The sequence below is a fragment of the Macrosteles quadrilineatus genome, unplaced genomic scaffold, assembly GCF_028750875.1.
Source record: "Macrosteles quadrilineatus isolate MER2022 unplaced genomic scaffold, UCM_ALF_1.0 Scaffold_1__1_contigs__length_201487025, whole genome shotgun sequence".
Classification (NCBI taxonomy): domain Eukaryota; kingdom Metazoa; phylum Arthropoda; class Insecta; order Hemiptera; family Cicadellidae; genus Macrosteles; species Macrosteles quadrilineatus.
The window spans coordinates 17,543,468-17,555,818 of NW_026542594.1; the positions used below are offsets into that span (position 1 = coordinate 17,543,468).

Genomic DNA, 12,351 nt, shown 5'->3' on the forward strand with positions numbered 1-12,351 from the left:
TGAAAGAGACGATTTGCAAACTATGGAAACATAGGAAAGTCATAGAACACCACCAAGGGGAAGAAATAGAAATAATGTGTGTTATAAACACTAAAAAACTAAATCAGCTTTCGAAAAATGATAACATATTTACAAGAAATGTTGATGATATCGATCTGTTATCTACATCTTGAGTATTCCATAATCTTTTAGTCGAATCTTTTATAGTCATAAAAAATATGACTGTTTTTCGTTTTAAAATAACGCCTGTAATACTTAGCAATTGCTCGATTTCGAGCAACAGGGACACTAGTTAATTATAAAACATGTTGTTGATATTGTATAAAATGTACAGAAAAATTCAAAAATTATATTCTCTACTTGTTAGTCTACTTATAGAGCTAACTGTACCCGTTGGATTGAATGAACAGTGGAGTGAATGAACAGGCAAATAATTTGTAAAATTACTTTTTGGAGTGAACCATCTTGGAGTGAATGAAACATATCGATAATTACAACTCAAGTTGTTGCGTTATTGCCTGCTTGTATAGCCTTCATCTATGGCGACGCAATGCCCGCCCGCATCTTAGACCTTCCGGGACTCGAATCTTAGACCTTCAGGGAATTAGACCTTCAGGGAATTAGACCTTCCGGGACTCGAACCTTAGACCTTCCGGGAATTAGCCCTTCAGCAACTCTCATTTTATAAACATTTATTTTAAAAAGTAACATTTTGTGCCCAAGGTCTAATCCCGCAAGGTCTAAAACAGTATCAGTGGATAAGTTTTTTGCATTGACTGTACTCTTAGACCTTCCGGGAATTAGACCTTCGACATACTACCAGATTAGACCCTCAGCAACAAGTACAAACTGCAAAATGTGTGTCGAAGGTCTAATTAGACCTTCCGGGAATTAGACCTTCAGCAACTGATCCGCCACTCTTATACTTACTTTATGTAAATGAAATGCCAGAGATAATACAAAAAAGTCGGATATACATGTAATGCTGATGATACAGTACTGGTGACATCGAACAAAAAATTTGAAGATGCAGTCAGAGATATACAATCAGATTTTTTAGAAATAACAAAATGGTGCCATGACAATGGATTAAGCATAAATTGTAAGAAATCTAAAATAATGCATATACACTCCCCCTATTACGATTGTAAAAAACCTACAGTTATAGCACATATACAAAATTGTCTACACAGTAAAACATACTTAAAAGAAAAATGTGAATGTCGAGCATTGGAAGCAGTCAACAGCTTTAAATATCTAGCAAAAATTGTAGATCATAATTTAAAATGGGATGCTCATATACTATATTTAAAAGAAAAACTTCGAGCATGTGCCTCAAAACTGTACTACTTGCGAGATTACTTACCATTTAAGACATTAAAAGTTATATATGCATCTATGTGCGAGTCACTTCTTAGATATGGATTAAGATCATGGGGAAATGCCTCGATATCAGAATTACAAAAACTGCAGACTGTACAAACAAGAATATTAAAGATAATCACTAAGCTTGATTCTGCTATTGTAAATGAATTTCCAATGCTGTGTTATCAGTTGACAGGTGTTCTGCCAGTAGAAAAACTGTTTACTTATTTGTTGATTGTTGATTATTACTATACAGATAAGTTCAAAACAATAAAGGTACATAGATATAACTCCAGGAAGGAATTTTATATCGTTCCTAGTATTAGAAATAAGTATACAAAACGAACAAGGAGTTATTTGGTACCAACATTATTCAATAATCTGCCACAAAGTCTAAAAGAGGTAAAAACTTATAAATTGTTAAAGGTCAAGCTGAAGAATCTTTATTTATTTGAATAGTAGATAATAAATTCTTATATGCATACTTATTTGTGTCTGTGTTTTTTGTTTAAAAAATAAATTATAATTGAATGTTATGATTAATCTTTATAGTCATTTTAATTACTTGGTACTGTTGATATTTAAATTTTAATACTTGTTATACTCATGTTAAGTAGTTTTAGGTAAAATGTTACAGTATTACTTGTACCTATAGATCTTGTTACAGTTTTCTTTGCTCAAACTATTTTTTTTTTGTGTTTCAATTTTATATGTTTATACTCATGTTATGTAGTTGAGTTTGTTGGTTCAGGCTTTGTTACTGTTTAGGAAGGGAAAACTATTAAATTATGGCTGACTCAACGAGAAGCATCTAAAAGACATTAAGTGAAATCAAGAAATGCTACGGTCAAGCCTTTTATGAGGCTTATGTAGCTTAGTGTTATAATGCCCTTTTGTCATTGTGTTGTTATTGAATAAATAAATTGAAATTGAATTGGATTGAATAACAACACATATTAAGTGTTTTTATATGGACACAGTTAGTCTTTGACATTTTCTAGCCATATGAATTATTTTATTTAAAAAAACCCGCCCTTGAAAAAAGAAAAAAAACTTATCTGTATTTGGATCCGAGGATCCGGATCCGATTTTTTCAAGATCCGGATCCGGATCCGGTACCGACATTTTCTTGGATTCGCCCATCACTAGTATGCTTTGACACTAAAATGTATGAAGTGAATAATGATAATTTGATTTTATATATATTTTGTAATGTCATAAAAAATATCCACTAGCAGCATGAATTGACAATCAAACATAAATTTCAAACAATTAAAATCCACACACAACCAAATTTTTTAAATAGGCCTACTTTTATCTGGCTTAACCTTTCCCGGACTATAGGCGGATATATCCGCTATTATTTTGTGCATAGCGGGATATCCACCTATCTGTTTTGGCTCCGTGGATATATTTGCCGATTATTACAACCTCTTGTTATAGTTTATGATATATAACAACATTAATCTTCGTAAAAACACTCTTTTATTCAATTATATCTTTAACCGATGTACTAGGAATGTTTTTCTGGAAAAACAAAAAAATTAAAAAAAAATAAAAAAATTTTAAAATTAATAAAAGTAAAAAAAAAATATTTGGACAAAAGTGCTGCATAGGTAAACTATTTAGGGCAGGTTTTGGAGCTCGGGAATATGTAATCCTGGAGTTACTTAATCAGTGAACGAAGTTAGTCATCGAATAAGAAATTGCGAACTAACTCCCCAGTCTGCGGACTAGCGTATTCGGCGACTAATGTTATTCATCAACTTCTGGACTACTTAGTCTAGGGGTCAGGTAGGAATCACGGGGAATTTTAGTTTTTGAGTGGTGGTACTGTGGGCTGTGTACAGACGAAACCTGTCAAAGTTGTTTCCTTCAGCGTCGATAGCGGCTAGTCTGGATCTAATCTATTATCAGTTGAGGGAGTGCTTCCTTGAGTCTCTTCGGTTGTGTGGGACGTGGGGTGGTTTGATAAAAGGTGTTTTAGTGTGTGTGTAGTTATTTATAAATAAATTTCTGTTAATTTAGTAAAAAAAAAAACTTCCCCAATGAAGGATAAGGTGTCAATTTGTTAGCCGATGCCTTTACATTGTTCAAGTTAGTTTTTATGATAATGTAAAAACCTGTAGGTACTTGCCTTTTTATTCAAGATTGGAATCATTAACTTATCTCTGCCATGTAATTTTTCTAAGCAAACCGAGATCATAACTTTGTATTTAGTATATCCGATACAATATAAAATCATGCAAAAAAAAGTTAAACGTTATTTCAACTAAAGACCTATTAATAATACTTAAAACCTCATTATAAGTGGTTAGAGTAATGTAAAAGGAATATGGTTGGAAGTGCAATGATTGGGGCGGGGGAGGGAGTGGACCCCCATGACTTTGACCAAGGCACTGAGATTAGGTAACTATTTGTCTCTTCAGCCACATGTTTTGGTCGCTTATAACAGCGTGACTTTTAAATTATTGGGGATTGATTAGGTTTCTGATTAAGTGATTTATTATTAAATGAATTTTCATCTGAAGAAAACAATATTACACTATCAGAATTACTTGCTAATATTTTGAATGAGCCAATGGCTAACCTATCTCCCAGTATACGGATGAGAGGCCCAGTGATGTGAACCACGGAGGGTTGTAGAGCCTCAGCTGAGGTCAGCCTGATCACCTCCCCTAGACCTTGGGCAGCTTGCTCCTTCACCTCCGGCGCTCCATTCAGAATAGCCTCTCGGAAAAGTGGTAGGATGGGTGTGATTCCCTGTGCACAAGTAAATATCATTAGATCATACGACACATAATCTTCTGACAACATGCAAGATAGAAAAAAAATTCAACTATACGAAAGCTTTAGACTTCAAGACTTTAGCTCAATATTTAAGACTAAGACAGATTAAAATTAAATAACATCAGTATAAAAATTGATTACTTTTTACTTTATTAATATTAATAAATAAAATGCAGAGCCACAGAATATGGATGAACTGCTGTTGTTTGGGAAGAATTATTTATTTCACAGGCTGAAGACATGCCGGCAACTGTAGCCAAGGGCCTATCTGACAAAATCTTATTAGTTATTTTTGACATTACACCAATTTATCTAAAAGGTTGTAACAAATTAAACTTATGTTGGCTGGACTAACATATTTGTCTCACTTGCCTCATACAATCAAACTAGAAAATTAAGACCCTTAGTGGATGAGAGAAACAAGATATAAAGTCAAAGTCTTTAATTGAAGCTGTAAAATATTCCTTTTAAAACACAATACCTTTGGCAGACAAAAGCCCGGAAGAACATCACTGCCCTTGAGGTCACTGACGGCAAACCGAACAGCTTGTCTCACATCGTTCACATGGGCTATCTGCTGCTCTGCGTCCAATGTCTGGAAAACATAAATAAGTAATGACACCAGGTTGATAAGCATTGCAACAACACTTGTGTGGTTGTAAATTCATGGTTGTACACAGAAAGCCTCAAGTTTACACCGTTTGTCTTTTAAAAACAATGTATTAGTGAGGAGTTACCTTTCTGTTCGCAAGAGAATTTGCAAAGTTAGTGTTTACATATTTATGAAAAATTTACATATTTAAGTTCAAATGTGTATGTCTGTGTGTAACTCAATCAGAAAATCACAACTGGGTGGTCAAATCTGAGATACTTTTGGACATTTTTAGCATCTGAAACTATTAAAAAGCCTGTACTTATTGGAAAATTTATTTTTCTCTACTAAAAGAAACTCAGTATTTCCTTTGGGGTTACGTATATCTAGTTGTAGGCTGTAGGCCAGGATTTGGAAGGGAGATCAGCCATATTTTTGTTGGATGAGCCTCAATCAATAGTGTACACACGTTCAGGCCATTCAGCCCAGAATTGCAAACATAAGCATATCTTCCCTAAAAACTCAATATTTTTTATTTCATTCAAATAAACTGACAATGTACACGGTGAGAGAAAGCATTGCAAAATATATTTTTGCAACTTATAAAAAAAAATGCCAATTAATTTTTACTATAAGACTTAATTGCTGCTAAAGCTCACATGTCTCAACTTGTCACCTTGCTAAGCAACTTTCAAACATGTCAATTTGAATACTATTTTAGCACCGCATATATATATACGGTGAGACAAAGATAACAAATTCACACCAATAATTATTATCTAGTTGAAAACTGGGCCCTTTTATAAGTTACCCAGGTTAGAGCAGCAGGTGGTCTTGGTAAATCATTCTACACTGATCCTTCACCTTAGTAACAGCGTTGAGAGCCTCCCAGCTAATCTGCAGGACCTGAGGGTCTGAGTCTATCAGCAAGTGTATCAGTCCCCTCAGTAGCTGAGGCACGTACTGGCTGTAGTCAGCTTTGGTGTGGCTACAGAAGGCACACAGCAGTGTGCACGCAGCCCTGCGCAGCCCAACGTCATCACTGCGCGCCACCTCCATCAGCTGGTCCATGATAGCACGTACACCTGCGTCCTCAGTCACTGACAGCACTACTGCTTGGCAGTACTCCAACTCCTGCAAACAATAGGTTGTCGAGTAAATTACAGTTTTGTGACAGATTCATGCTTTCAACTGACACTCCTGACTACAACAACATTTCAAACCTTACATATCCAAACCTAACCATCTGTGTTGATTTCCCAATAACAGAACATATCAGAGATGATATTCTGTGGTCATGGCAACATACGTAATGATTACTCGTAAATCGATCATCTCCAACGACCATGCCATCATCCATGATCACCCCATAGCCACACAGTGATCACAGTCATAGCAATAACCGTCATGATGTTCTGCGATTGGGGCAACATCTGTGACAAATTACTACAATGACAGCAACTTCCGTGATTATATCTTGTAATTGTGCTGAATTCCGGATCATTCATACCATCATCACGATAATTTCCCACAATCACAATTTTTTGTTCTTGACACATCATTTTTGGAAAATTAAAAAAGGGAATCTGGTAGGTTTTATTTGTAACAATTCAAACTCTCAAAATGATTCGGTCCCTTATGAAATTTACATAGATAGAATTTAACAACTTTTCTAGTTTTCAAAATTCACATACAGCTAACATTTTCCCTGAATTTCAGGTCAGCTGGACACCCTGGCATGTCTTTCAATTACCAGGTTTTAGGAATATGCTGGCCAGACTTTTACATGAGGTCGGGTCAGGTTTGGTGAAAAATGTTGTCCCTGAGGTAGCTTTGAATTTTGAAAAGTAGACTATTGATTTCAAATAAATATTAATTGTAATACTACATCAATTCATACAATGATCTCCCCCATATCACAGTAAATCGTTAATAGCTTCTGCAGTCACAAAGAAATCTAGAACGTCATATACATGCTGTCACAGCAAAATCGTGAACACCCAGATCAAAGGGAAATCTAGAACATCTTCTGCGGTCACGCCGAAATCGTAAACGTCATGACAAATTGTTCACTGTGGCAGACGCTTTCTGTGATCGTAAGAATAAAAGCTTGGCTCTGCTTCACATGATTTGAGTTCGACCAAAAAATTATTTCTAGCTTGAACTAATCTCAGGCGTTGGCCACCCAAAATTATCGGGGACCTGCAGATACCCCCAGGTTGATCTTCTTATGGCCAATTTTCTGCTAAAAAGCACATTTATCAAGTCTATTGTAGGTGTAGACCTTTAGTTGTCATTTTTTCTTTGAGCAGAATTGGATCTTAAATCAATAAATAAAAAGTAGAATGGTTTTACTATTACCTGAGTGCTAGAGGGGTTGGCGGCCAGCGTAGAGAGCAGGGCAGGGAGTATCTTATGTAGGTACTTGGTGAGAGCCTCGCCAGCCACAGCCGCCAAGATAGACAAAGCCTTGGTGTTGACAGGAGGTGCAGTCAACTGAGGCACAAGGTACGGCAACACTACACGAGACTTGATAGCCATCACCTGTCTCAGTCCATCCAGAACACACTCAGCCACAGCTGGGTCTGGGTTGGCCAGTTGGTTGAGCATGGAGGGTAGTATGTCATCGAGGGCTCGGTTACCGACAGTGGAGTGGAGACTATCAAATGTCTTGGCTGCAGCTTGCCTCACCTCGGGCAGTGGATCACACAAAGCTCTCCTACAACAGGTGACACAAAACATTAGTAACTGGATAAACTACTGAACTGCCAGTTCTATCTTCCGATCACGCATATGCTCTCAAGTTTGAACAAAAGCAATTTTATCATTTTTAATATACCGGGAGTTCAAAAAGTCTAGACACCTCTTAATATCTTTTTAACAAAATTGGTTAGAAAATTCAATCTTTGCACATATACATATAAAAACTACTTTTTGCAAGCAATACCAGTTTTAGCGAATTTCCCATATAGGGAATAAGCTATTACCGTAGTACTCATGGTAAGACCTGGACGCGGGACCGATTTTTTTTTCGTTTTGAGGTCCCTAGAGGCCAAAAACACCATCCGTTCAAATTCATATATATATATATATATGTGTCCGTCAGCACGATAACTCGAGCAAAAATGATCCGATTTTGATGAAATTTGGTACAAACGTGTAAACCTACGTTTATTCGAACGAGTTTGCGATCCAGCATGATCGGACCATGGGAACGGGTGTTTACGGGGGTGTTATGGGGTAAAAATAGGTTTTTCCCATTTTTGACCCAAAAAACATAAAATTTAGCAATTTATTTCCCAACCATTTTGTAGAGCTTCAAAAAACAAATAATTTAGTATATTGAAGCGTTATTATGCGCCATATGGTTACGGAGAAAATTCCAAAAAATTGTAAATTTAAAATTCCCATGTTATTCTTATGGAGAATGAGTAAACTGTTGTAGTTTGCTTGTTTATGAACATATTTTGATCAAATTTGGAAAATGTTTTTATTTATTACTAACTATTAACATTTTACAAAAAAAAAAAACAGTTTTACCCTCCCTGATGCAGCAAACCTAAGTACTTGTTAAACTAATTCTATTTAAATCGGGAATAAATGTTATATTTTTAAGTAGACATTTCAGTGTAAATCCAATCAGTCAAATGGAAATTCGCTTAGTCTGCAGGTTTGCTGCGGCGGGGGTATTTTACCTCCATGGGGGGGCGGCCCATGAGGAGTAGGCTAAGTACAAAATCTTTAATGTAAGGATAGGTTGATATGCACATCATTTTAAAGGGCTGGTCAAAATTCAGACTGTTGACTACAGTGAGGACGTAATCCTAGAGTTTCATTGCTCTGTGTTCATTAATAAAATAAATAAAGGGGTTTCCTGACTAAGTCAGAATAAATAAGTCTTGTTTGAACCCCAATTTCAATACTGTAGAAACCTTAAATGACCGCCATTTTGCAACTGGTGAACCTTTTGAGACGCGGTTTCCAGCACTGAACTCCTTTAACCAGCCCTTTAAAATGATGTGCATATCAACCTATGCTTACATTTAAGACTTTGTACTTACTCGTCATGGGCGTCCCCCCGTGGAGGTAAAAAAATGGTTATGCTTGCAAAAAGTAGTTTTTATACATATATGTGGTTGTGCCAAGTTTGAATTTTCTAACCAATTTTGTTAAAAAGATAAGAGGTGTCCAGACTTTTTGAACACCTGGTATATATGTAACAGTTGAAAATGTCATCTGTGTAGGGGTGGGGACTTTTGGCTGAACACTTGTCTAAATGGTAATAGTCGATGGGCAAAAAATCAGCCTTTCACTAATTACTTCCGACACAATCCCATTATTGACTGGGCTACTACGAGACAGTAAGGAATTTATATTTAAATAATTATATTGGATGTTAACATCTTCTGCTCGCATATGAGCTGCAAATATCGCAAATCCCTTGCTTGAGAACCAGCTCTTCATGTCATCAGTTAGTTGCTAATCTAATGTAACAACGTGAGACTGATTCATATATAGTAAAAAGGGATAGCAAAATTACTAAATATAATTTAGTGAAAAAAGATAGCGAGGGGGACGCAGCGCGACAGCCTCATCCACTTCGCTGGGTACTTCAATGGCAAGATCCTGATTAAGCCAAGAGAGAAGGATGCTGCGATCTGTCATCAGGAGGAGTTGGAAAAATATCAAGTTCAATCTAAATAGGAACGCATTTCATGTATGTAGGCCTTCTATATTATTTTAGAACAGTATTTGCCAATAAGTTTATTTTTAATTTAAACAACAATCATAAGAAATTCAATTTTAATTTTTCAATCGATGAAAATATGTATTATTATTCTTTGTTCTGTTTTAATTGTTGTCTAACTCATTTTGGTACATAAATGAATAAATTCTAAATTCTTAATTATAAACAATTCAATCATCCTTTTTATTAAGTACAGATGTTTTACAAAGCAGTTATTTGATATTGTGATATGGTTTAGTTAAGATATTCGTAATTGAGATGCTAGCTGCCTTATACCTTACAAATTCATTATTTAATCATTCATTTTAAAACATTACGTTAACCAATCTTATGCAATTAAAATCAAATATTTTTTACCACCTTATTGTTAAATAATAAGAAGCAAAATGCTGATCATTTTGGTTTTGTTAAGGGGAGGATATAGCTTAATTTTCATTCATTATCTTATAGTATAATTTGATTTATAATCTTAGATCAATTATTATCAGATATTTCAATAATTTTACCCAGTTAAAATGTTCTCCCGCTGAAAGCTTCAATCTTTTTTTGGTTATTATAATCCTAAAAATAAGGTTCTTAGCTTATAACATCATGATATATTATCAAATGAAGGACACCTTATATCATTCATTATAATTCATTCCAATCTCTTTATCTCAATACTGTAGTTTAGTTTTAAAGTGATTAAATTGTTTACGTTTGATAACACTTTTAAATTGTTTATATTATTTGACATTATTTTTCTCATTATTATGGCACAATAGTCTAATAATACACAATTGCAGACAGGAGACAAGACGACCTATGCTGTGTGACACTGCTGACGATAATTTAGATAAACCATTTCACTGCTTAGAGTTAAGTTCCATTTCACAATATTCTGTTTTTATGATCACGGTGCTGGGGGGATGGTTTGTGTATTTTTCAAACCAATATTAGAAGTTTCAATAAAAACTCAGATGAGTAGCTAGTTTATTTAAATGATTTTATTTCTTCTCTAGATGTCATAGTGTTGACAGAGTGTTGGCTGGGGGAGGGAGGGGAGGGAACCGGTTTGGACGGATTTGACATGCACCAGACTGATACACACAAAAACAAAAATGACGGAGTCATTGTTTACACTAACAAACGGCTTTCTGCTACTGCAACACAGGTTACTTTGGGAGATGTTTACGGGTTGAGTATAGCCTTCTGGTTTGATAAAAAACAAATGTTAATACTTGCTGTTTATCGTACCTTTGATAGTAACCCAGACAGTTTTGTGAATTAAATTGAAAATTATTTTAATAGAATCAATAAAAATGTAAACTGCATTTTTATGGGAGAGATTAATTTTGACTTAATTAGAAGAGATTGTATAACCGATAAATATTTGGATAGTCTAATAGGAGGAGGATTTGTACGTACAATGTATTGACAAACCTACAAGAGTGTCTGGGGTATCCGAGAGCTGCTTGGATCACATTTTTGTAAAATATAACGACGAATGCGATATTAAATCAGCTGTGATTCAAACGACCATCACTGATCACTACAGCACTGGCCTCACTATTACTAAACCCACTACAACACAACCTGCTTCGTCACAAGACACTACTCCACACACGTACATAGACCATACGTCACTATCACATTTACTGACACATTCTAACTGAGCCCCTGTTTAAAACTCAAACGACATTAATTTTTGTTCCAGCCATTTTAGTAATATAATGCAGGGATGAAACTGAACATTTCGACGTGTTTAGGTTATTTATTTTGTTCTAAAAATAAAAATAATACATGTCTAAATGTCTGACTTATTGATACAGACATTGTTTAATATAATTAATTTCGTGTTGGCAGGACATTCGCGCGCCGGTTGTCTCTTGAGTTGTCTGACATCTTGAAATGTAGATTGTGTTGTGCAATGAGCTGAAGCTAAACAATGTCACGGGCACCGTCGCTGTTTTGAACTAGATAGTTTCTAAGTTGGCTATGCAAATTGTTAACCGTGATTACAAAACTAATACTGCAGCTATAAAGTAAATAAATGTTAAAATAAAATATTTATCCCTGTCGGGTGTCGGTATCATCGGAATCGACTTCTGACCATCGAGTCTTGGTACCGATACCAATGTCCAAGTGGTAACCAATGGATGGTGGTATCGATGACGATCATCGACACATCCCTTTTTAGAACTGCATCGTGACCAAATCGATGCATGCTGGATCGAATCGGGATTCGATGCATCGAATTGAAATTTCAATGCATCGCACTCGCACACTACTACCTAAGTTATCACTATCACCCAGTGTCAGTTGTCGCTTTCAGTGAAATGGATGATGCAAGCGATGTCTAGGTTGCCGATTATTATTAGGCCTAGTATGTCAATATTGAAAGGGGTTAAGGGATTAAATAAAACTCAAACATTTTACTTTCTTGTTATTTACTTGTCAAATATCAACAAAATCGGCTTAGGATTATGTTTCATTACAAAAGCGCTATAAAGATGCATTTTGTGATTTTTCTCGGCGAAATTTTAAAATTCATGCACATTCCCCGATTTTTTCCCGGCACGTAAAATTCATGCATATTTCCCGGAATTCATGGCGCGTGGCCACCCTGCCAATGTGCACGCACCAAAATGTACAAAATCGGCGCGCGCCTAGCGGCGTCATAACGAAACGTTCTTTACTTTTTGGATAGCCCTTGGATTGGATCTGTCCCCAGTTAATCCACTGTATATTAAAAAGAATAGAGGACCTAAGATTGAACCTTGGGACAAACCTGCCGATAGGTCTTCCCACAGTGAATAGTGCTTCACCTTATCCATAAGGTGAAGGTGAAGACTTTGATGAATTTGCTGTATGCGCA

At 35.6% G+C, this 12,351-nt stretch overlaps 1 protein-coding gene across 1 annotated transcript in view; it reads right to left on the reverse strand.

Moving 5' to 3' along the window:
• LOC128994935 (eIF-2-alpha kinase activator GCN1) overlaps nt 1-12,351 on the reverse strand; it is a 300,111-nt gene that overhangs the window by 71,170 nt on the left and 216,590 nt on the right. The window contains exons 48-51 of the mRNA XM_054419780.1: nt 7,109-7,466; nt 5,612-5,881; nt 4,637-4,750; nt 3,956-4,128 (exon numbers count right to left, since the gene is read on the reverse strand). Coding sequence (XP_054275755.1) covers nt 3,956-4,128; nt 4,637-4,750; nt 5,612-5,881; nt 7,109-7,466 — 915 coding nt within the window. The remainder of the gene's footprint in view (nt 1-3,955; nt 4,129-4,636; nt 4,751-5,611; nt 5,882-7,108; nt 7,467-12,351) is intronic.